The sequence below is a fragment of the Thermobia domestica genome, chromosome 4 (assembly GCF_964235325.1).
Source record: "Thermobia domestica chromosome 4, izTheDome1.hap1.1, whole genome shotgun sequence".
Lineage (NCBI taxonomy): Eukaryota > Metazoa > Arthropoda > Insecta > Zygentoma > Lepismatidae > Thermobia > Thermobia domestica.
Window position 1 is genome coordinate 233,820,783 of NC_137457.1, and position 27,392 is coordinate 233,848,174.

Below are 27,392 nucleotides of genomic sequence, written 5' to 3' on the forward strand. Positions count from 1 at the left end.
TCTGTAACTTTAGGGGGGCCCATTCATAAAAAAATATATACAACAATACATATAACAATAAAAATACATATTCATAAAAATACATGAGCTTTGCCCCCTCCCCCCAGGATCGGCGCCCTTGCTTCTAACTGCTCGTAAGTTACGAGTGAGTTAAAGATTAAATTCAGCTCCATTTAGACACAACTGAATTCGCTTCTACGGGATTCGCTTAAGTTTAGTAGATTAGCCGATAGTGAACGAAACCACGTTTCGATCCCTTTGGCTCGGTTTGACTACAGTTCAGTTCGGTTCGGTTTCTGAACCGTGCGGTTTAGGACCGGTTTGGTTCGGTTTCGGTTAACTGTTCCAAACCGGTTTAAGTAGCAAGCCGAAACCGCGGTTTACGTTTTCGGGAATCGTCCACCTCTAGCCGTATTAGGTGTACTTAACCGCTAGACGTGTGTGTGTGTACAGAAGGTCGTTTCATCCTTCGAGTTGAGAATTACACTCGCCCCAGCGTATGCTGTAAAACCCTTTTCCACCACTGATCGTGTTTAATGTGATGGCCCGGACGATGAACAATTGCACGATATTGGAGCTTCTATTCAGCCCAACCTGATCTAGTTTAACCCACTCGTTCTTGCCTACGTTTCAGAGTATCTGAAATGTTATAGCTCGACGTTTCGTGATGTTCCCGAAGGCGCAATGTCTATGAGGGGATGCATCTGGCGATTTAACAGGGATGTCTCTAAACCCTTGAAACCTGTATCCTGTTCGGTACGAGCCATATAGGCCACTGTTGTTTTGACAGTGTAGTTGCTGGCCTTATTTTGCTGGATGTGGACTTTAGCGATATCATTGTTGCACAAAGCAGTTGCATGTTGGCGGTATACGGGATCTAAGATGTGCTGTATATGCAAAACGTGCCTTTGGTACAGAAATTCAACATTACTATAAACCCTTTGGGGAAACTTTCGGTGCACGTGCGAATCCACTGTGGATACTCCTTTTCGTCGATAGGAGGGCAGTGAACTACACGCATCTGATTTGACATGGTGAACATCTAGGAACACCTGGTGATCATGTAGACGCACGCTTCATCTAGGATGATGATATACGCCAGTTAGCGCTCATACAAACGTTTGCATGCCAGCTTCCATTGGACGATATGCGTTGGTGTTAAGAGTGTGGACCTGGTGTTTGTGTGTCGTTTTCGGAACTAACTCCTATCGGATGATCAGATTAATGGTTGCTGATTACCGCCGGACACGTTGCACGTTGCAGTGGTGGATTCTTTTACGCGCTCATTGCGAAGCTGGGTGATTCTTCTGCAGCCTTTCACCTGACGTTGGACCCTTCGAGTATAGATGCGTATCATGATGGATTGTTATATGTATTCCCGTTATCAAACATTGTGAAACCTTTCCATTTACACTGTTTTTTTAATTTGACTATAGCTATAGTCCACATCGGAAAGTGCTACTATGTAGCCCTTCCAAAACGAATGCATTTTTGAAGGTCTTATAATCATAGACACCCTTGCTATCTTCTAGCTAGTAGATAACTGTCTTGTTTCACGTATGACGTGTAGGATGTGACATTGGAGCAAACAGTACCTCCAGCAGTGCCTGGAATGCATTGCCATAAGAATGAAAAAACTTTCTGTATAAACATCTACTAAAATAATGCTTTCCCATCTGTGTAAAATTACGTGTATTCATACGTAATTCTACTTACGCATTTGATCTTAAGGGAAATCCACAGAAACAGCTATCGAAGCGGATGTACTAGTCATCACCCAATTGAAAATCCGTCTTTCCGAACATAGGTTTTATTGGATAGAACGCCAGCAATTTTTCCACTTGAATTGTCTTAAATGTGATTTTACAATAAAGAATTTAACCTTTAGCTTGTTCTTAATATTATTGATGGAATCCTAAATCACGCAAAATTACAAAATAAGTTATTTTGTTTCTTATTTCTTTTAAGTTTAAGATGAGTTATTTTATTAGTTCATTTCTATATCTTACCAACATTTACTTTGATTTTTTCAACTTTTTTTTTTTTTTTTTTTTTTTTTTTAAGGCAACTGATATTACTTGTGGATATGGATATACAGTTTTTGCAGTTCATAATCCAGATAAGCTTCACGTAAAATTATATGGAACGGGAATCAATACAGAAATGCAGTTGGGTAAGTAGATATTTTTTACATTAAAATGTTTCAGTAGGGCTGTGCGATATCTGGATTTGGATGTCAAAAATCGATATTGACAAAATATCGAAACTTGATCGAAAAATATCGAAATATAAAAACTATCCAAATGTTGCGGTACCGAAAATATCGCTGAAAAACCAAATTCATCTTTTGAGAAGTCTGAATACAAAATAATAACAATAAGGAAAAAAGGAGAGAAGAAGAATTTTCTCTTCCTTTTGTGCAGAAAAAATACACTGAAGTGAAGCCTCCAAAACTTATCTTCGATTTTGTAATTGCGCCCAGAAAAGCACACTTGCTGACCTAAAGTTTATTTTTGTTGTAAATTAGCAATGAGATATTAGTAGAACTAATGACTGCATTGTTGTAGCGAGCGATTATTCTCCCTAATTTGAATCCCAAACTGTAGGAGTAAGTTTCTGATATCCAAAAGGACACACACACACACACAATGATCTATAAAAATCTGAGTGTTTTAAATAAATATTCAGGAAAATCGAGGAGAGTTCCAGAGAGGAGAAGACACATATAAAATTGAGGAGACTGCGTTTCCTCATTATTAGCCCATTTCAACTGCAATCAGCTGAGACGATTGGAAATTCTCAGAATAAATTAAATCGTATTTGACGAAATTGTATTTTTTAATGAAACTATCATAGAATTTGTATTTCAATCTTTGGGTGAGGGGAGGGGGTAAGTGAAATGTTATATTTAATTACTTGAACTTCAGGAGTGCGGATTATGTGAAAACCTCAATAAATATGTATATTATACTGTGTAAACATCAAATAATATTTATGAAAGTTTTTATATAACATATTTTTTAAACATTGAAAAAGGGGGAGGAAGAGGTTCATCCTCATTCTCGATTGATTTTAAATCCAAGTAGGGAAATGATTGCGAAGCCTCAAGAAATATACACTCTATCCCAAGAAAATCTAATATTTTTACGAAAGATTTCTTGGATCATAATTTTTAATCTGAGAAGAGGCGGGGGGGGGGGGGAGTAAAGGGAGTAATCAATGCCACATTAGTGGGCTAAATTTGCCGGCCATTCTTTTCTGATTTTAATTCTAACCACTGGGAATGACAAAAAAGAGTAAAAGAAAACATATATAATTTTGTATCAAAACTGAATGATTTTTGTTGAAGTTACTGTGAAACTCGAGGAAAATCGGGTAGGGGTAATACCACTACTTGACGTTTTGCTGACTTCAGCTCCATTCAGAGTGAGTGACTGGGAAGCTTCAAAGATAATGTAGGACATATTACACTAAAATAAAACAGTTTCAACGGAAATTACCTTGAAATATATATATATATATATATATATATATATATATATATATATATATATATATATATAGTTAATTTGAAGAAAGTGGGCGGAAGTAATCCATTGCACATGAGGTTGAGAAGCCTTGAAGAGAATGTACATGTTAATATACCAAATCTAACATTGTTTCAACGAAAATTACGCCACTGCTCACTCGCCAATATTTAAGAATATATTGGTCTCGGCGTTAGTTAGGAGACAACAATGTGAGCGAACGATATAGCCAATGGTCTAAATGGTATGGTGAACAGTTTGGGTCAGAATATTTGGGCAGTATACGCTAACGATAGATTCTATATGTGCCACTAGTTCCGATGCAGGTCATAATATAAATATTGTTATATTAGCTTATATGAGCTTATATGACTTATATGAGCTTTACTTTAAATATTCTAAAATGGAAAAAAAAGTTTAATGTTATAATTTCATGCACCAAAATATAAATTTATATCATCACATAATATTGCATAATTAAATGATTTTGAAAGGAAACGTAAACGTTGTGTTTTTATATTTTAATTCATATCACTTGAAAATCACTGCACAATACACTCTACACTTGAAATTATAAATTTGAAGATATACATACATATATATTGACATACGAGTATCATTGACGTAATAAAACACTTTTCATAATAAGACCAAAAAATAACGTCTTGTATCTCACTCGTCGAAGACATAGTTGACCGATTTATAGTCACTGTTCTGTTGTTAGTGATAATTAATTTTTCCATATTTCCAAATAACATGTAGATGAATTTTTCTGGGTTCCTTGGCATTTTAAATGATGTATCCTTATCCTTCTGAAGGAGATAACTTTAACAACATATCACTTATGTCGTAACATTCAGTTTCGAACATTATTCTTTTTGTAACCGGATAAACAAAATAATTATTTATGGGACTTTACCACTACTCAAATACGACATTTTGACGTTAATAGTTTTAGTTTCTGCGCCTATTTTCGTTGTGCAATCTACAACGCTGCTTGCAATGACTGTTAGTCGCACAGGCGCTGCAGGTCGACTGACTCTTGGTTTTACAGCCTGTCTTGTCTTGATTTTACGAAAGAGAAATTACCGATTTAAATGACAATTTGAGCTGAATAACTGCATCACTGATGTAATTGTTAAATTTAGCTATGATTTCAGTAGTGGAGAGGCGTTGTTGAGGTTCTTTCTTTATTTATTACCAAACAAGGATAAGTGAATTAGTTCAGCACAACGTTAGACAAAACCAATATCTCTCACTGACAAACGTATCTGTATATACATTTGAAAAGAGCAAGTTTGCAGGAATTTTTTAATACTAGGGTTTACCAGAAAGTTTTAAAATAGATATAACACACCAACGTGTTATAAATTCATCCTTTCATTCTTGACAAATTTTAATCCCAAGCTGGGGATATTCACAATACCATAAAGAACGTAAACGCTAAGTTTTGTCATAATGGATCATTTTTACATGGTTTATATTGGAGAATTATCTTGCATATACACTATGTGATCAAAAGTATCCGGACACCTGACTGAAAATGACTTACAAGTTCGTGGCGCCCTCCATCGGTACTGCTGGAATTCAATATGGTGTTGCCCCACCCTTAGCCTTGATGACAGCTTCCGCTCTCGAAGGCATACTTTCAATCAGGTGCTGGAAGGTTTCTTGGGGAATGGCAGCCCATTCTTCACGGAGTGCTGAACTGAGGAGAGATATCGATGTAGGTCGGTGAGGATTGGCACGAAGTCGGTGTTCCAAAACATCCCAAAGGTGTTCTATAGGATTCAAGTCAGGACTCTGTGCAGGCTAGTCCATTACAGGGATGTTATGGTCGTGTAACCACTCCGCCACAGGCCGTGCAGTATAAACAGGTGTTCGATTGTGTTGAAAGATGCAATCGCCATCCATGAATTGCTCTTCAACAGTAGGAAGCAGGAAGGTGCTTAAAATATCAATGTAGGCCTGCGCTGTGAGAGTGCCACGCAAAACAACAAGGGGTGCAAGTTCCCTCCAAGAAAAACACGACCACACCATAACACCACCACCTCCGAATTTTACTGTTGGCACTACACACGCTGACAGATGACGTTCACCGGGCATTTGTCATACCCACACCCTGCCATCAAATCGCCACATTGTGTACCGTGATTCGTCACTCCATACAACGTTTTTCCACTGTTCAATCGTCCAATGTTTACGCTCCTTACACCAAGCGAGGCATCATTTGGCATTTACCTGCGTGATGTGTGGCTTATGAGCAGCTGCACGACCATGAAATCCAAGTTTTCTCACCTCACGCCTAACTGTCATAGTACTTGGAGTGGATCCTGATGCAGTTTGGAATTCCTGTGTGATGGTCTGAATAGATGTCTGCCTATTACACTTTACGACCCTCTTCAACTGTCAGCGGTCTCTGTCAGTCAATAGACGAGGTCGGCCTGTACGCTTTTGTGCTGCACGTGTCCCTTCACGTTTCCACTTCACTATTACATCAGACACAGTGGACCTGGGGATGTTTAGGAATGTGGAAATCTCGCGTACAGACTTCTGACACAAGTGACACCCAATCACCTGACCACGTTCGAAGTCCGTAAGTTCCGTTCTGATTTCTTACGATGTCTAATGATTACTGAGGCCGCTGATAATGAGTATCTGGCAGTAGGTGGCAGCACAATGCACCTAATATGAAAAACGTATGTTTCTGTAGGTGTCCGGATACTTTTGATCACATAGTGTATATGTGCAAACTTGCAACACGGGTTGATTTTACCCCCTTTTATCCCCCTTATACTTGATTCATTGCACTCCAAACAATGGGTTATTTTTACATATTGAAGGAAGATACACACCAAGTTCCTTTAGAATAGGATAGGTTTTATGAAAGTTATCGTGAAACAGATGAACAGATACACAAGTGCCAATCAAGTCCAATGGTAGAAACTTCACTAACACTTGCTTTATTAATAAGAAAACATACTATGGGTAGCTTATACCCCTGAGTATTACTTTCAGATTATAAGTCATATGTGTACTCAGTTTGGTTGAAATTGCTCCAGGCGTTCGATATATATAGGCTGGCTGGACAATTTGTCTTTATACCTCTTGTAACTCTTGTAATAATAATAATAATAATAATAATAATAATAATAATAATAATAATAATAATAATAATAATAAAAACGCTGAAATTTTACACCATGCGAACAACGGTAGACAGACACTGTTTGGCATACTCTGTGACAATGCTATTCAACCTTTTTTTCTCGCGTACCCCTAGACATAGTTCGCCATCCAATTGTGTATCCCTGAAGCTTTTTAAAAGAAATTCAATCGAAATTAACTTATTAAACTTAATACACATATTCTGTTGATCAAAGAGGGGACAAAAATAGATACCCAACAAAAGGGCAATCAGTGTCCCAATGAAAAGACTATTTACAGGGGGATAAAGTGCACATCCGAAAAAATTAACATTCGAAATTTCAAAACGGGAGACATCCAGTTTTACTGAGAAGGATTTTCCTCTCATCTTCCCCGATAATGCGCACACTGAGCACAATGTTAAGAATTCAGAAACTAAATGTAACTTTAGAACTAACCTGTTAATGAGATGACTGAGCTTCGAGACTGCAAGAATCAGCTGATTCTGGTTTCAAGCAATTTCTGTGCTTCGTTTTTATTGATGTTAACATAGAGAAACCATTTAAAAGAAAAAAATCTTCAACTATGGTAATTCAATAAATATTGGAAGTACGCTTATTTTAGAATTATGTACCCCCAGAAACATTTTCGCGTACCCCCGGTTGAATAGCACTGCTGTATGATACCACAAGCTCAACAGTGTTGCCAACCCAACATAAAGTTGTATTTTTCAAATTGCACTACGTCAGATTATTACATATTTCAAAATTTACATATTATACAAAAGTTTATAATGTTACATTTATTATTCAGTGTTGCTAACAGGACGACACAGTATCACAAACATTCAAATTTTGGTGACCTCTACACCAGTAATAACACAAATGAGACAGGCGAGGCAATGCACGTACAAAGTGCTTTAGTTTCTAATCTGATCGTGATATGACAGATTTGGAATGAACACGTACAAAGTTATAAAGGGTTAAAAATTTGACTCTTTTCAAACGCTTTTATTTCGAAAATTGCTTTGATAAGTATATTATCCAAATACATAAATAGTTTTCAGAAGATGTGAAGATTACAATGCCGTTTACAGCACATTGATATTTCAAACTGCTCTAGAGATATGGTAAAAATTGTTAAAGTTTGCAACACTGGTAAAAGTTTATAATTCCGAAAACTTATTGTAATTACGACTACCAGACAGTATTGTTGCAATCTCATAGAAGCAAACTAAATAAAAAATTGTTTTAAATTGTTCCCACAAACATGCTATTCTAAGCGATATATAAAATTTTATCCTTTTTTTCATGAATCCCGAATGGTTGAGATATCAAATTGCTGTAAATGGCATTATGATATTTATGTGTATTGAAAATCATGTATATAGTTCGATATGATACTTATCTCAACATTTTATCGAAAAGAAAAAATTTCAGTTCCTTGTAACTTCCTCTCTACTTGTTCGAAATACGTCATATGATGACTGTAGTATTCGGCATTAAGGTACTTTGGATGTGCATTACCCTGTTCGTCTGACTTATATTATTACTGTTGTAGAACCCTCCAAAATTTGGCTGTTTTTCGGTGTTTGTGACATTGTAGCGTCCTTAGTTTCCAACATTGCATGACAAATGTATTATACGTTTTCGTATCACGTGTAGATTTGAAATATATAATAACCTGACATAGTGCTATTTGAAAACAACAAAAGTAAAACTTCATATTGGGTTGTCAATGCTGTATTATTAACCTTGTGGTATCACAGAGTATGTCATACAATGCCCTTCTGCCGATATTTTTCCATGATACAAAATTTAATATTTTTTGTCCATTCCTTTAGAAGTTACAAGGGTCTCTGTATATGTATATATATATATATATATATATATATATATATATATATATATATATATATACAGGGTGTCTCAAAAGTCCCATAACTTAGGATAACTATTATTATCAGAGTTACAACAAAATGTAAGAGGGAAAACCGTCTCCAAATATGGTGTTTTCAATCTAAAATAAAGGATTTTTTAAAAATCGGACGAGCCGTTTGGGCTGTACCCTCTTTATGCCCCAATGTTAAATGAAAATGCAACGTTGCCATTTACCTGGACCCATAACATAAGTGAATGAAGTTACTGTCTTTTCCACTAACGTGTCGATGACCAGCCATCACTTCAAACAGTAACTTCATTTACTTATGTTGTGGGTCCAGTAAATGGCAACGTTGCATTTTCATTTAACATTGGGCGCATAAAGAGTGTACAGCCGAAACGACTGGTCTGATTTAAAAAAAAATTCCTTCACTTTAGATTGAAAACATCATATTTGGAGACGGTTTCTCTTCTTACATTTTGTTGTAACTCTAATAATAACAGAGTTACCCTATGTCAGGGGACTTTTGAGACACCCTATATATATATACAGAGAGAGAGAGAGAGAGAGAAGAAAGAAAGAAAGATATAAAAACAAAGATTTTGTTTCTCTCTCTCTCTCTCTCTTTGTATATATAAGAGACAGAAACAATATCTTTAGAGCTGATTTTGAGAAACTCGCAACGTTTTGTTTTTATCCTTCCGTAAACTACCAGTATTTTTTTGGATATGAAGAACCCCCCCCCCCATACACACACACCCTGGAGAATCTTCTAAAAAATTTAAGTTTAAACTTTCATCCAGATAAGTCTAGAATAGCATGATCTCCAGTCAAGTCGAACTCAACAGGCAGAACGTTCGAACTGGTGAACGGATGGAGGAACATACATCAAAGAATCACTTTCCTCACATATAGAGGCTATAAAATATGTAAATGCGTGGGAATCTCGAATTAGATTATTTTCGTGATCACCATGCTTTTTCCACTCCCATTGTCGCTTGAAAGTAAAAATGGATCCAGGCAGGTAGCAAATGCTGTTAAATTATAGCATCATTGGGAAATTGAACTATTGAATTTTTTTATAGAACAACATCAAACAGCTATAAGTTTTATACGAAAACTAGCTGAAATGTCTAATTTAATTAAAAAAAAAAAAAGATTTATGGAAAATATTGGAACCCCATTTCTCCATTAGAATACGCACTTCACTGAAAATGTAACGATCAAAACCCATAAGATACTTTTTATCGTCATAAATGTGAAGCTCTATTCCCGTTAGGGTACATCCTCTGATAAAAAGAACGCTATAAAAACCCAACTTGAGAAAGGTAGGGCTACTATATTTGAACTAATAAGACTTTTCCGCGATGCAGTCACAAACAACAGATAACGTAGCTTTCAATATGTTAAAAAAAGCAACTTTTCTTGCCTATAAAATTAGAATTTTCAAAAGTATTGGGACACTTTTGAACTTCTCTCTTATTTTTAATAAGGAGTTTATATGCTGAATTTTATCATCCTAACCTAAGAGGTTCTTAAGACACACTATTTTTTGCATAAACTTTGAACCCCCTATATCTTCTGAGGATAAACATTTTAGTTAAATCAATATGATATAAACTCAGTTCGAGGTTGATGATAATTATGTCTCAAAGTTCATTTCAAACGCTTCAATTGGTTTCGCGTGATGCAGTCCTAAATAAGATCGCGTCTCTTTTAATATACTTTATTAGATGGAAAATATTGAAATATTGCAGCATCGGAGAATATGGAAATGTCAATATATCGGTCAGAAATTTTTTCTTTTTAGATTTCGATATTTGAAAATATCGATCGATCGCACAGCCCTATGTTTAATCAACTTTTTCATGAAGTATACAGTAGTCATAAAGTTAGTGTGTTTTCCTATTATTATTGAGCTATCTTCATATAATAGAATAGTGTAAAAGAATTTTCCAATTATACTAAAATTATTGAGTATATATATAAATTAAAATTATATATATATATATATATATATATACATACATATATATATATATATATATATATAAAAGATGGTTATCAAAATAATGGAAATACTTAAAATGTGTGAGGTGGTAACACTGAGGATGCGTATGCCGCTTCTGGCCGTTGTTAATAGTCTCTTAGGTGATCGTCTGTAGCACATAAGCCAGGTAGAATAAAAACGTGTGTTTAAAGCGAGCGATGGTCATATTACAAATCAGAGACCTTTGAGTTTCAAAGAAGCAAATTGATGGTGCAGGGTTAGTTGCCGAAACGATATCGAAGGTAGCCATTGTGTTGGGTGTGTTGCGTGGAACTGTGTCCAAGGTGAACTCATAGCAAAACAAAATCGGCGAAGAGTAATAATGGACGGAAGAGAAGCCTGAGTGATAGAGATAGCTGAGCATTGAAGAGGATTGTTACTAAGGACCGTACAGCGAATGCGACAAAAGTGACTACGGAACTCAGTCAGTACGTAGGACAGCGTATTGCACAATCACAGTCTAACATGAGTTACATATCCTGGAAAACTACGGTCGAGTTGCAATTTCTACAATGATTAACAATGCTTTAGCGCCAAAAAATATTACCGAGAACAATCAAATTAGACTGTTGGTGATTAAATAAGCACAATATGTTGCGATTAATCCTCTCTCTCCTCATTTTCAACAACAGACCTGCTTATGTACAGCGGACACCCAAATAAGCTTATACACCAAACTGTTTTCTCGCTACTATGAAATATTGTGGTACCTCTGTGATGGTATGACAACAAGTTTTTAGTAATGCATTTGTCCTGTGATGATGTTCACTGGACTCATTACTGCCAGTGGTTATGTGGACATTTTAGATGACTACATAAAGCTTACGGTGTAAACTTTTTTTCCGGGTGGTGATGTAGTTACGAAGATGACAGTGGTCCAATTCACACAGCTAGAACTGTTAAGGCGGGGTTCCATGAACATCGGGATGAACTGCAACACCTCACCTGGCCAGCCCGGTTCCTACATCAAAACATTATTGAACTCCTGTGATTAATTCTGGAACTCAAGAATTCAGATGTTATGCTCTTCTCTCTTCTCACTGACGGATCAGAGTGCTCCGCTTCACAGTATTCGTCTGGAAACCATATACAGTATCTCCATTCAACGACGAATCAGTATTCTGCAGGCTAATGTGGTCCCATGCCGTATTAATGAAGTAAATTGCATTCTCTTGAGGTAATTCCATTACTTTGAAAACCAGTTTATATATATATATATATATTGTTGGTTCTTTTCCATTTCACAGTATAATCTTTTAATTATTACTGTACAAAGAAGTAATCCTCTTTGTTGTAGGTTTTCAACCTCTAGGTCAATCATGTACCCATAACAAAAAGTTCCTAATGTCTCCAAGTCCAATTATGTTGCCTATCAAAGACGTACAGAGAACTAGCATAGTAGAAGTGTCGGCTGGACGTGCTCATACTCTTGTTCTAACTGATAATGAGGGTGTCTTCTTATTTGGGAGTAATTGCCATGGCCAATGTGCAAGGGAACTGAAAGAACCACGATGTGCTCCTGTGGACTTTGTGAAAAACATCAGAACTATAGGTGATAGAAAAATACGAAGTGTTGTTGCTGGCCTGGAACATAGGTAACGCATATACAAATAAAAATTTTGCATTTTTCTAAATTAAAAGAAAGTAAATATATATATATTTTAGTTTATTGCACTTCAAAAGTGACAATAATGAAAACAATTTAAATAGAATAATTCATTCTGATAGATATAATAACTGTTTTCGTGTTGTTAGTTGCATTTGTTCGTCATCATAGTTACATTACATTAAGTTTCTCTTGAGAAAAATCAATTTTAATCGTAGCACTACAAGTAAGGAAAGAAAGCTTCATATAGCTTGAGAAAGCTGTGTATTAGAATCAATACATTAGGGAAGCTTTCTTTTCATAGCCTGTAGGTATAAAAGTCAGATATTTATAGATGTGACTTCCCTCAAGAGCCGCCACTGGTTACATGATAACTTTAAAAACTATTGGATTTTGATACACTATGGCGTATCTGTTTTTTGAGTCTTTCCAACAATACCTGGTACTAGGGGTTGAAATCAGTCAAGAATGAGGGTAGAATTAATTGTCCTCATAAAAATAAGCAAGGTCCAGGTAACTTTCGTTAAAAAAAAAAAAAAAAAATGGTAGAATTATAACGTATTGTTTTCTTAGTTTTTCCAGCCATCTTCACTGCTTGAGTACAAGTGCATCAATAATGAGGAACTGAATTTCTCCTCTCCGATTCATAATAAGGATCTGAACAATTTTGTAAAAATAATAAGAATATTATAGACAATAATCTCTTTTGTTTTGAAATTAATACATACTGCAGTTGTTTAAGATTGAAATTACTCAGAGAAAAGATGCTTAATTAATTCCATTTTATGGAAGTCTTTTAACGATAATGTTCCTTAAAACAATACCAGCGTTTTATGAAATATTGTGTATATATTTTTTTTAAATATTTTTGGTCTATGGCTTATAATTAGTATCATTTAAGGACAAGGAGACAAATACACCCGTACTTGAAGTTCATGTGTCAGGGTTACTTAAGTCAATAATAATAATAATAATAATAATAATAATAATAATAATAATAATAATAATAATAATAATAATAATAATAATAATAATAATAAAAGATGAAAGAAGAAATAACACAAAACTACCAACAGAAATTGAAAGATGCAAATCAAACCTCAACAGTAAGAACATGAGTAAAGCTATTAATGCCTTTGCAGTACAGTTTCTAACATACTTATTTGGGGTAATAAAATGTACAGAGAGCGAACTAGCAGATCTCGAAAGTAAACTTTGAACAATATTGACAGAGAACAGAATACTACGGAAGAATACCCATGAGCTCCAAAAGAAAGAATGTCATTACCAAGAAACGAAAGAGGACGAGGACTAATCAACATTTGAAATCTACAGTACAGATAAATTCAAACATTAAGAAATTATTTCAATGGAATAAAAAAAAAAAAAAAAATCAAAACTAAATAGAGCAGTAGTGGCAACGGACCAGAAATATAGACCACTTCACCTAAGCCAGACGGAGAAATCGAAAGTAACATAGAGAGAAAAACAACTACGTGGAAAATTTCCAGAACAAGTCAATTAGGAACATGTAGATAGAGAAACATTTCAGTGGATGAAAATAGGAGATTTATATCCAGAAACAGAAGGATTTATGCAAAGAATAGAAGATCACGTAATAAATACAAAACACTACAAAAATCACATCCTGAAAAGCATCGCAATAAAAAATGACAAATGCAGAAGATGTCAAATACATCAAGAAACAATTCAACGTATCACAAGTGGATGCTCAATGATCACACAAACCGAATACAGAAAAGGACTCGACAAAGTTGCAAAAATCATAATCAAGAAGCAACAGTGAAACAGAAAATGATACTAGAGGAAGTATTACAAGTACGAACCGGAAGCCATACTAGCAACAGAAAAACATAAACCTCACTGGGCCAAAACAATACTAACCGATAAAGAGTTACATCATAACAGGCCTTACATCACAATAATAAGCAAAGGGGGGGGGGGGGGAATACATCTAATAGGCATCACAATATCAAAGGCAACAACTCTGCAAAAAGTACATAGAGAAAAATAGGAAAATATAAGCAACTAATCCAAAACATAAAAGAACAATGGAAGACTAAAAATGTTTAAAAAAAAAATACCACTAGTAATATCGGAAACCGGTCCACAAGACGTCGAAAAATAAACTTAGAAAAATTGGAATTTTAAAAAACAGTCATAAAGAAAATACAGGAGGACCGTAATATTGGACACATGCAGAACCGTAAAAAGGCTTCCTGTAAACCCCAGAATAAAGGGAAAAACAAAGAGGAAAAATAATATAGTTGGGTGGCTACTGTATCACCTGCTCAGACGAGGAGTGGAGAAAATACATGTCTGAAACCCTATTGCTTTCAATATAAAGAGAAAATGGCGAACAGGTGAACCATTAAGCTGCATGGAACGCAGTAGGTGATTTCTCATAGCATGAAGTCTTCATTTCTGCATTGTCTAAAGAACACTGCTTTTTAGCTGATAACGGAAGAAAACAGGAGAATATGTTCAGTTTTTACCTATGTTAAATGTTCGTTCCTCGGTTTGTTTGACCTAGTGATGGGCAGTGAGAATATTCCCAGTGGGAAGGAAAATAAAAAATGGCATATAAATTCCCGGGTGGGAATTTATTTTCATTTCTTTACTTTATTTTCCAAATTATAAAAAAAAATATGACTAATTACTTTATTTTCATTTATTATCATTTACTTCTAGGGTTTAAATAATTTGGAGGTTTGAAAAGTTGAAATTCGTTGACTGCACTTTATATAGTTAATTAATAAAGTTCCATTTCCATTTGCACTAGAAAGTAGCAAAGTGCTAATTTACAAATGATGAAAAGGAACCCGTTTGTAAAATAATGTAGAAATTCTGTAGAGATAGAGATGAAGTACCATTAATACACCCCGAACCACTATTAGTAATAGACGTCAGTATGACTGCTGTCTCTGACTCGATTTTCTGAATAGGTACTCGGACTTTTCTTACATGTGAATTAACGCATGAAATTTCGAAAAATGGGCAGGAAGAAAGGTCGTGTGTAGCAATGTTACGTGCAAAATTCTAAAGATAAGTCATTTTTTGGAAATATTGTGGACATAAATATGAATGCACAAATGTTGATAAAATGGTGAGACATGTGTTTTCTGATAGTTACCCAACGTAATTTGTTTATAACATTTAAAAATTTAATATGTTTATAATATCAGTAGCAGGGTCAAGCTTAGAAAATTCACTTACATATAAATTTAAACTGTTTAGCGGTGTAAAAGTATGTGGACTTCCTATACCAAATGTTCTTCAAACATATTTACTCGCATATTATAAGTAAATATACACTTATGCGTACTCTCTAAATATAATAAAATATTTATAAAAATAATATACATTTTACCGTTCTGAATACCGTTTAATAATACCTTTCTGAATATACATTTTAAAGAATCCTCTGGAGACAGCAGTAATAAGTAGACTGTGATAAAAACGAATTTAATTTTGAAATCATAATATAGTAATAAAATGCCATTTTCTTTCTGTTTGTACATAAATCCCTGGAATTTTCCTATTTTGGGAATCTTCCCAGGGAATATTCCCGAAAAATATTTTCCCGGGCTTACCACTAGTTGGACCTTTCACAACACACATCAGAGAGAGGGGGAACGAGAAAGAAAGAAAAGAAAAGAGGGACGGAGAGCGAGAAAAAAGAAATAGAGAGAAAGAGCAAGAAAGAAAGAAAGAAAAGAAGAAAAAAGGAAAATATATTGGATGTCATTTGTGAAAATACACACATTTGAAACCACGTAACATGTCATAACTAGTGTTGTAGGGGGTCAGAAAAAAGGGAAATTTTGAAGAAAGAAAGAAAAAACGAAAACGTTTGTTCTTAAATTATTTAGCAGTTCTTTGTTACACAGTAGTTGGAAAACTAAATTTGGGTAGTTAATTTTATACAATATCCTGTTTCTTTTATATACGGTTACTATCTACACTTACTGCTACCAGGAGCAGAATTACTCTTAACTTTCATCCAGCTCCGAACATACATACAAGTAAAAGTATACTCAAAGAAAAGAATTTGTTCTCGGAAAGAAAAATATATTCATTAACTGAAGGCTTAATTATTTAAAGTCTAGAGCCTAATTATTTCCTTTTCACATGAAAATTAATTAAATTTTAAACTTCAAGTTTATAGCTGTTGCTAATTAGAGCTATTATATTTACAATTCAGAATGCTTTAAAGAATTGGATGATTTTTATTTATTTTATAGATGAATAATAATGTAATTTACGTGATGAAAAGTTTTTCAGTTTCGTTCAGACACTCAAAAGTTATATCAAATAGTAACATTTTGCAAAATAAATAAATAATCAAATAAAATAAAATATGAAATAAAGTAGAATAATAAATAAATAAAAATAACAAATGTAGGCTTATATTTGTTGAGTGAAAAACACATTAGAATTTCTTTATTTTAGAAGTATAGTCTTGTTCATAGCCACTCACCTCCCCTTAAAAAGCCTTGTACTCTTATGCTTATTTGAAACAAAAAAGTTACAGTATTTCTATACATGACTGAGAATACTGGTTTGTAAAGAGAAGTATATGGACAGTTTTTTCCGAAGAAAATAGTATATGATGTTCTTTGCATTTGTCCAAAAGACATACGAATTTACAAAATATCCTCCTTCTGTATTTTTGTTGTTAGAGATAGGTTCAAACCAACTTCTATGTTCCCACCGTCGAGATGTATTGAAAGTAATGAATTGAAATTTGTATTTAACATACGAGGGGAGATCCAAAAGAAACCGGATTGAAAGAGCGCTGCCGTTCCTAGGCGTAGTAGAGAGTTCTCCTGTTAGGTGGGTCTAGTAAAGACCTTCCCAGATCAGTTGGCCAAGCGTCGTCTGCGTAGGAGGTTAACGTTTGATCGTATTATTGTTTTTCTCAACTGTTCTCGTTTTGCCGCCTGCGAAATCGTTATGGCAAATTCAAAGGAACAAGGAGTGGGTTTGCTTCCTAAATGGAAAATCGGAAACGAAAACTTACCAAATGCTTCAACAGGCTTTCAAGAAGGATACTATGAACCGCACACAATTTTGTGAGTGGTTTGGAAGCTTTAAGTGTGGTGAGATGAGTGTTGAAGATCGTGCTCGTTCTGGGTGCTCTTCATCATTTCGAAACGACGAAAACATCGAACAAATCTGCCCCAAAATCAGCGAGGATCATCGTTTCACGATCGATGATATTTCAAAACAGATAGGAATGAGTTGGAGCTCGTACCAGCGTCAGGTTTTGCAAATGAGACATGTTACCGCTAAGTTTGTTTCTCGCCTGCTCACACAGGATCAAATCATTCGTCTGAATTTGAGCCAGGACTTGAAAAATCAGATTGAAAGTGATCCACACTTTTTGACCAACATAATGACATTTTCCGAGAATTAAACAAAATTTAAAAGGAAAATGTTTTGATGGTGCAGAGGCTGTAAAAAGAACTTCGCAGAGCGCATTGGAGGATATCAAAGTTCCAGAGGTGCTTCAAACAGTGGGAAAGAAGATAGGAGAAATGAATCGTATTTAATGGAGAGTACTTTGCAAGTGACTGAAAGAATTTTATAAAACATATAATAAATTATTTGTTTAGGACGAAAGTCCGATTTCTTTTGGGTCCTCCCTCGTATTTGAAGTACAGAAAATAACTTGCTTGACAAAGTTTCAATACAAATAACAACTTAAATGGTTTCAAGTTCTTAAACACTGTTTTTGGGCTGGCACAGAGGCAAACATGAAACTACGTGTGAAGCTTTATATCTGAAAGCTGTACATAAGTTAGTCCGTATCGCTCTTCTTTCAATAAAAGCGTGGCGTAAGCAATAGTTTGTGTGTACTGTACAAATTGTTTGTATTAGCCTTCCATTTGTCATGGTTATTAGAATTATTAGTAATTAGTTTCCCGATCGCGGGAAAAATTCACCCTTCACTGATTTTAGAAAATCTTTGTTGTAAGTACATACAGCATTTTGCTTAATATTTAACAAGTTTGTTCAGTGTGTTTTCCGCTAATCCTTGTTCTCAGTAGCAATTCGTGAAATTTTTGCAAAAAATTGACTATGTCAAAATCACAAATTTGATGGCCAATACGTCGGAAACCAAACGTTTGCACAGAAAAATATTTTTCAAGGAAGTTGAGGTCTACATGCAGATCAAGTTTGGTATAGGTCAAATAAGTTTCTGTAGATTGCGTACAGTATATAGTGTTCCTAAGATTGATTTTTTAGGAGAGAAATCAAATGATTGATTTTTTAGGAGAGAAATCAAATGATTGATTTTTTAGGAGAGAAATCAAATAAAGAACTAAACAAGTATACAATTGCAACAAGTAAGGATATACGATTCCAATTCAGGAAGTTCTAAAATACAGAATATTCTCATGTAGATTGTGTGTGTTAAATGGTGAAAATACTTTGCTCTAGGAGGAACAATCTATATGTTCCGTAATGATCTTCACAGGTAGCCCCAATTATATAATAAATATCAGAATTCCTGATTTTGGCACGGGAAGAATAAGGTTTATGAAAAATATTTGAAAGTTGTATAGCTACAGTTTTTTTTTTTTCCCTGGTTTCAAAATAATTGTTGTGATGCAAGTACGACTTCATTGCAGTTACGTAAACGCTCAACTCCGTTTTCGCTCTTAGAGGTCACATTTCGTAAAACTCCATCGTCAGCCTAGGTCAGCGTTTCCCAACCTTTTTCAACTTGCGGCACACTACGGGTGTAACTTGAATTCTCGCGGCACACTCAGATATAATTATTATTATTATTATTATTATTATTATTATTATTATTATTATTATTATTATTATTATTATTATTATTATTATTATTATTATTATTATTATTATTATTTGCAAATACCATGTTTTTTTTTTTTTTTTTTTTTTTTGTGATTACTGATCTTCTCATAGAGATGAAAGCTCGATCACTGGTTTTATCCTATGCTAATTCATTATGCTTATTTTTTATTCTAATTTTAAGATAGAAAACAATTGCAATGAAATATAGGACTCAGATTTTTAAAAATACGCTTTCTTTTTCGAAAACTGTATCCAACCTTTCACTAAGAACGAAGATCACTAAATAACGAACGAACAAACAAATGTCTTGTACTTTTAACTTTGTTGTTTTAACCAAAACCGATGCATATTATTGCAATCACACAGCTTGCGACACAGCTGTTGAACAAAGTGTTGTTCTGTCATTCACGTGCGGATGAGTGTTCTACAAACGTTCACTTGACGCGTACCGTACAAATGCTTCCATTTCGCGGTGTTAGTATGACTCAATTGAAGCGTAACATAGCAGCTAACCGTGGAAATGTGTACGAGCCGAAATACTGTCTGCTACACAGTAATAGATGTAGAATAATATATTACAATTACAGTAACTTTTTCCATGCTAGAAATTCATAGTAATGTGAAATACAAAAGTATACATTTTTCCTATGTCTTGCAATTTGGTTGCTATAGAATTAATAATTTTGTTCCGATTTTCTCGCGGCACACCAGCGGTCCATTCGCGGCACACCAGTGTGCCGCGGCACAGCGGTTGGGAAACGCTGGCCTAGGTTATATGTAGAATATTTATACCAGATCTTAAAGTTGTATCCTTAATAGCTTTTGAGATCTGAAGAGAGAGCAACAACTTTCAGAACCCATTTTTTCCCTTTAGGGATTGCATGTTGGAAAATTCGGACTCATCTGTAACCTAGTGTACAAGGATATTATTTCTTCAAAATTTTACTCGTAATAGTTTTTGGAAATCTGGAAACCCCAGAACTTTCAACTCCCTATTGTCCCCTTTAGTAGTCGAATAACTCAAAATCTCGTCTAATATGCAACTGGATACAAGGAAATCATTTCTGCAAAATTTTAAGCTTTTACTTTAATTAGTTCCGGGAGTGTAATAATGAGTGAGTCACAAGATTTATTTTTATAGCTCTGAAAATTGAATCACGATCTTTCTTTGTTCATTCAGCTCCATTATTATTCATTAGGAACATTGCGTCCCTTATAGTTTTCGAATTGGAAGCTAAAAATTTTAAAGTTCGTTAAATGTGGTATATATATATATATATATATATATATATATATATATATATATATATATATATATATATATATATTGAGAGAAATTATATACAAATAAAACTTTTTTTTAAAAAAAAATACCCAATCTTTCCTGGAAGAAAACAGGAGAAATGCTTTTTTAAAATTATTTTTTATTTTATTTATTTATTTACTTATTTATTTATTTATTTTTGATGGTTCAAGATGTCCAGAAACTTTACAATACTTGTTGTAACTATCAAAAGTAATTATCGTAGTTGACAGACTAAAGGCCAAATCATTGCCGGGCTTTATAACCTTGTATTCGAAGCCAATGGGGATACAGAATCTAAGCTTCTAAAACTACAGTTCGTATACAAGGTAACCCATTCGAAACGCCATTATATGAACAAAATGAACAAAGTGGCAGAGAACGGGAGTGCGAGAAAGTTCTTGTTATGATTTAAAAAACCACAGCGCAAAGTAAGCCGCTGAAAGAAGTGATATTTCTCCATAAATCGCTTAGCTTTGAGTACAGTGGTATCGACACACGTGCCGCTCTGAAAGTGGAAGAAGGCGTATTACTTCTCTGGACCAAATCTGAAGCTTGTGAGGACTACGATATAAAGACCATTCTTCATTTCTAGACAACTGGCAAGCAGCCAGTTTTTCTTTGTCTCCCGATACCACAAGGATGCTCATCTTTTTGCCAGAACGGTGTCAATCAAAGGGTTCAGAAGACCAATCCAATGGCGACTTGCATTTACTCAAGAAAATGTAAACCAAATACAGGACATACAGAAAAACATGATTAACATTTTCATAACTAAACAAATTGTGTACATAGGTGAAAAGACTGGAATGGATCATACTAAGGGAATAATGCACTGGTGAAACAAGTAGTCAGAAGTGAAAATACCAAACAAGACAAATCTTCACTAGAGTACTTTCGACACCTTAAAAATGAACAGTCATAGTTTGAGTGTTAAATACTTTTTTAGTGATTTGTGGACAGTTGGAGTGTTTCGTTAGTACAGGAATAAAAACTTCATAATCTTTCAGTGATTTCTTTCAGTTTGCAGTAGGATTAGTCGCGATCATGGCGCCAGTGCGGGCTGAAATATCAAATATTAAGTTTTAGCTGGGATATCGTAAAAGCATTGGATGCAATGTTAGTTCCTTTTCTATATTAATTATGCGTACTAGAACATCTACAAGTTATTAATAACGATATTTGTTTGCTTTGTTTATTTGGTTGTGGTTGTATTTTCGAATTTCTCGAGAGATTACTTTTACCCCGCTCACAAGGCAGACTGAATCTAATTGATATACAGCTGAAATATCAGTTTTTTCTGCATCTGCGCATACCCAATATTGTACTATTGATTCCCATACTGTGCTCTAGTTAAACGTTGGAATGTGCAGTTTCATGTGAATAATTACCCGGATTTACGCTTGGCAAAGAATTGTCTGGGATACGTACTCTCTCTACATCTCGTATAGACCTGTGTATCACTAAGAGCTTCTACTGTATGTGGGTCAGCACGGGCTTTGTTTCAGTGTTTACAACCCAAAAAGATTATATCACATATTTACTGCATCATCTTTCATCTGCTGCAGAAAGATTAGCGGAGTATTTGGGGGAATCTTTATGTTCCAGCCCTATCAGTTTGTTCGAAACACGTGGTATGTTTTGACTTATGATACTTTACCTACTAAGGATCACTTACAACGGATTCATGTTCAGTCAGATCGTTTTGTACGACTGATCAAGTGCCTGAGACTATCGTATATCATTTTACTGAGTATCAATTGGTTGCTGGTATTTTTTTGATTTTACGATTATTTTGATTTTCGATTTTGATTTTATATGTACCTTACTGTGAGTATACAATTTCCTAGTGAGAAATTATTCTATCCCGTCTTTTATTGGTTGCCTAAGCCTCAGAATATCTTGGCAATATGGCTTATCAGCCATACTCTGATTTATATTTTTCTTCGTTTTCCTCATTGTTATTCCCCACATTACGAAGTCATTATGCATACTCAATACGGAGCAGGAATGTTGATAGTATTTATTTTAAAGAATTTGCAGATCTGATGTTGTAAGTATTTCTGTAGTTACCATTCATTTATATGATTTGTTTCTGGTTGTACGTTCTACATTTTGTTTGTTTTTGTCTGTTTCTTTTGTACTAAGTTATTTCAATAATAACAATAAAAAATAAATCGTACTATACATATTCATAAACAAATTGAAGCCATTACATGAAAATTTATATAAAAAACATAGATGCTAGTTATTCTGGTAACTCATAGTTAAATGGATGTCGAGTAACATTATATTCATGGCAACCTTCGCATATTTTTGGAATGTTATTTGGAATTATGTAAATATTGTGGTAAATTAATTACTGAAAATCGTTGGATGGAGTGAAAGATAATAATGCCTCGACAAGGTAGAATTAATTTCAGACAAGGTTTTGAATTAAGTTATCAAATTATAAAGTGTGCAGCGGATTTTCAGTATAAGTAAACTTCTCAGTATAAGTTGTCGTGTGATTGGTGTAATTCAGATTAACTTATTCTTTTATTTACTTCAATCATTCATTTGTTTCTTCATTTGTATAGGCTAAACCTACTCCCTGCACGTAGTGTATGTTATTGAATACAGTGTAAAATTTGAATAGTTTTCATTAAGTCTGAATTTTTAAGTATGATTTATTACACTTTAAGGGTTGCCACTGCTGTGGTGCTTAGTTTACTGCTAATAGAGTTCGCGTAAATCTGTTACATAATTAATATCGTTATTCTCTTCAAATAGATTGTATCTCTCACATATTCTTTGAGAGGTGAGTTCGTTACTGAAAACTTGGCATCGCATGACATTGATTTATAAAATATCGACAGTGCTAATAAAAGTTTATTTTGCATCCAACTTCAGGTTCTTAATTGTAATTACCAATTACGTTTCTTAAAATTTCTCTTGTCGTCTATAGTCAGTTGTATACGAGTTTTTGTAACAAAGGAAACACTGACCAAAAGCTTCAACACACACTGAATTTTAAACTATAATGTGTAACGGTTTCGGATATCTAATATACCCTTCATCAGACACTATAGAAAATAAATGGAGATACAGACATATATATATATAAATTTATTCTTATGGAAAAGTTTAAATTCTATTGGCTGAAGTCTTCAGCCAATCCCGTAGATCCCCGTGTTCACTTTCCAACCAAACACGTTCCGCCATTTTTGGTCCTTATAAGGGCCTTTTCCAATTTAATCTTGTCTATGCTATCCAAAATTCCCTGCCATAATTCATTAATAGGTAAGCCCCCTGTCCAGTTCATCAGCTTATATCTTCCTACTTTCTTTATTCAATCTGCTTCTTTCCACTTCCTTATTATCACTGTCTTCTCTATCTCCAATACTTCCGTCTTATCCCAATTAAATCTGTAATTAATCTCCTTAACATGTTTGTATATAGCATTGGTATCGTACTTCCTCCTCACATCATATTTATGTTGTTTTATCCTTTCTTTCATTCACTTTCCCGTCTCTCCAACATATGACATATCGCAGTTCCCACACCATACCCTGTAGATGACTCCTTCCTCTTCATTAGTCTTTTTGGTGCCTTTTCTATTCTTCTTTATTGATCTCAGTAAATTTTCTCCACTCCTTCTATAAGCTTTGACCCCTCCTTCAATAACTTCTTCAGTTTCTCCGTTTCTTCTCCCATACTTTCTATACCATTCCATTTTATACAGTGTTGTTATACGATTTTTGTTAAAGGAAGGTTAATCACTACAGATTTATTAAGATATAGAAGTTTAATAGTGCTGTTATAGAAGTTAAAAAATCGCTTGAAAATCTATTGCATCTATAGAACTTTCGGAGTATTTACTTGTTAAAATACTTCAAAATTTTCTTCAGTTTATAAACATTCAGAGAATTGAATAGCTGAGTGTAAGGGACCTTAAGTCACAAAGCGCAAGTGATCAAGATTCGAGCTATGTGGTATGCATTTATGTGGCTAAACACAACAAAGTCCTTACAATTTTTAACCATGAAGAAATTAGTTGTAGTTTGGGAAAAAGTTCCACAAATTTCATTAAATAGCATCCAGAGATTGACTATTGGTAATTTAATCTCAAACATTTGCTGAGTAAAAGTAAATTGTTTCAAATCTATATTTAAGTAAACTATCGTGACAATACAACAATAGATACGTGTGGAAAATAGACTTTATTCAATATTTCTTCGAAAATATCTGATTGGTGGAGTTAATTAAGGAATCAGGCTGCGACCCCTTGATTTAATGATTCAGTATGTTAACTTTCCAACAAGTAGAGTGTACAGGGATTTTCATTTAGTGGCATCTCTGGAGAAGTAGGTATTAGAGGGAAGAAGATGGACTGAACATTTTGCCTAATGATTTCCATTAATTGGTGTAAGTTCATAGTTTTTAAGTCGGTCTTGATGTGTGTGTAAAGGGTTTACACAACTCCAACAAATTGAACATGCCTTAGCAAATATCTTGAAACCAGAAAAAAGATCATATATATAAATTTTGTATGTATAAAAGAATTTTATATTGTATAAATGTTTATAAAGTCTTTTTCTTCGTGTGCGAAAAATTGGCACTTCCGCTACAGTATACAGTAGACCAACTCGTAAAGTTAAAAACAACACAAAGTGTTAAGAATTCTTGCCTATATTGTCATTTCAGTTCTACTGACCTTACGTGAGCAATAATTGAAAGTACATGGAACCATTTTGCAGAAGACGACCAGTAAACCTCCAATAAATATTGGTCAAAAGTGGTGGATGCATCACCCACATCTCATGTCCGAAAGTCGTGTTGTTTGATTGATGTGGAATTTTTTCCAATACTGAAACTATATGAGACGTGGACCTGCAGCGAACGTTGAATCCGAACTACATGAGCTTCCGCCAGGAATGAACCCGGCCTCCCGCGCCGAAGACGCATAGCTAACCTTGTGACGATTCGGGAGCTCTCCAGAGTTGTGAGAATTAGGCGAGTTTCTAAAGGAACTCGAAATGACATTTTATATCTCCTGATAAAAACTACATTAAATGAAAGAAGTTATCTAGCAGAGATAATGGAGGATAGTTGGATAGCACCTTTGGATGAGGAAGAAGATTAATAAAAAGCGAAGAGTAATTTTTTAGATTATATTACTAACGAGATGTATTTAAGATCAATTTTCCCGACATCAGTTTTTCCTCCTTTCTTTAAGCGTAAACTGCAAGAAGTCCTCAAAGTCAATAACCAAAAAGATATTTATGTTATTTTCGGTTGAATGTTGTAACATTGAGTAGTCCACAACTAGAATATAGAATATCGTAATGCGAAGAGTCCACCCATATCCCTTTGTATAAATCACTTGCTAGAGAACAGTTATATATACTTTTAAAACACTAAAAAAGAAGTTTAGTTGAGATTACGGTGATGGAACGAACTTATTCATTTTTAGGGAAAGAGGAATAGCGCATCTTTTTTCCGCAGAAGGAACGCGAATAGAATTAAGTCCATTTTAAAAGACTCTGATTTATTTATTTATATATTTATGTATATATATATATATATATATATATATATATATATATATATATATATATATATATATATAGGGTTTTCATAAAGTATGGACGGATTTAATTCGCTTATAATTTACATAAAAATGCTCATATTGAAATCAAATAAAGTGCAAACGGTAGCGGGAGGATTAAATTTTTACTTGTAATCTGCACCAGCTCAGTTCATTCACCGCCACACCTCCAACTGGGCGCCATTTACGTCCACACATTCGCGTAGGCGGCGCTGGAATGATGCTTTCCCTTACCCTGCTCACTGTTGCAGGCGATGTTGGCGGCCTCCCACTTCGAGGACGGTTCAGGACGCTTCCTGTCTCCAAGAACTTAGCATGCCACTTTCGGATTGCACTCTCAGTCGGTACCGGCTTTTTGAAATCTTTGGTGAACTTTCGACACACCAGAATTGGTGATTTTAGCTCTGCGTACCACAGAACACATTGCGCTTTCTCTTTCACCGACGCCATCTTTGATACGGTAACAGTGTTGCCAACTAAAAATTTAATCCTTCCGCTACCGTTTGCACTTTATTTGATTTCATTATGAGCATTTTTATGAAAATTATAAGCAAATTAGATCCATCTAGACTTTATGAAAACCCTGTATGTATATATGTATGTATGTATGTAATTAATTAATTAATAAAAGTGGAGCGAAAAATAATATTTTCCAGTATTGACTTCTAATATCGATGCTACAGACTACAGTGAGCTGATAGATTGGTGAAAGTGTAAGCTGTCGCCCCTTCCAGTGCTCGAAAGCTCAACAACAGACATGCTTATCACTTATGCATGTCAAAATCTGCTCGTGAGTTTGACTTCTTAAATTTTCCATGCCATACTCAGGAAGTTGAAAGTTGTCTCGAACTTGTCACAGAGTTGGCAGGAAAAGTGTGCGGACACGAAAACAGAGATGGCTACATTGGGGCAGCTTTGCTCTCAAGAGTCACAACGCCAAAATTTGATAAAAAGAAAGTCTTAATTTGAGACAACATCCTTGACTAAATCAACATAATGTAGCCCACCCTAATTGATAGGAGAGTTGGGTAGGGTGTGAGTGGAACTCCAATCGCAGCCACCTCCTCGTGGTGAGTTCTGGGTCATTTCAAGGAAAAAAAAAAAACTTTGAGAAATGGGCGAAGAGCTGCAAAATCATTATGAAAATAAAATCACCAGCATTAACGAATTAATAACAAACATGGCCTTACAGAACTAAAATAAAGTACTTGGATGCTATAGAAATGAAAAAAAAAAAAAAAAGTAATTGTATATTTCTGGCGTAAAGGTAAAGTTTGGTGTTTTCTGTCATATTTTTCAAACTTTAGGCCGTTTACACGAACTGAAGGTCCAAACTGTAATTATTTTCGTTATTTTTCCATTGATTAGCATGCAAATGCACAAGGTTTGAGCCCTATTAGAATTCGATACTCAAAAATCTGATTTTTTTTTCCATA

At 34.5% G+C, this 27,392-nt stretch overlaps 2 protein-coding genes across 11 annotated transcripts in view; one reads left to right on the forward strand and one right to left on the reverse strand.

Annotated features, from left to right (window-relative positions):
* LOC145683907 (aminopeptidase O-like) overlaps positions 1–27,392 on the reverse strand; it is a 206,100-nt gene that overhangs the window by 74,854 nt on the left and 103,854 nt on the right. The gene's annotated exons all lie outside the window — the stretch shown is intronic.
* LOC145683909 (RCC1-like G exchanging factor-like protein) overlaps positions 1–27,392 on the forward strand; it is a 95,021-nt gene that overhangs the window by 45,365 nt on the left and 22,264 nt on the right. For all 10 annotated transcript variants that reach the window (XM_081755581.1, XM_081755579.1, XM_081755580.1 and 7 more), the window contains exons 4-5: positions 2,065–2,173; positions 11,903–12,200. In XM_081755581.1, coding sequence (XP_081611707.1) covers positions 2,065–2,173; positions 11,903–12,200 — 407 coding nt within the window. The remainder of the gene's footprint in view (positions 1–2,064; positions 2,174–11,902; positions 12,201–27,392) is intronic.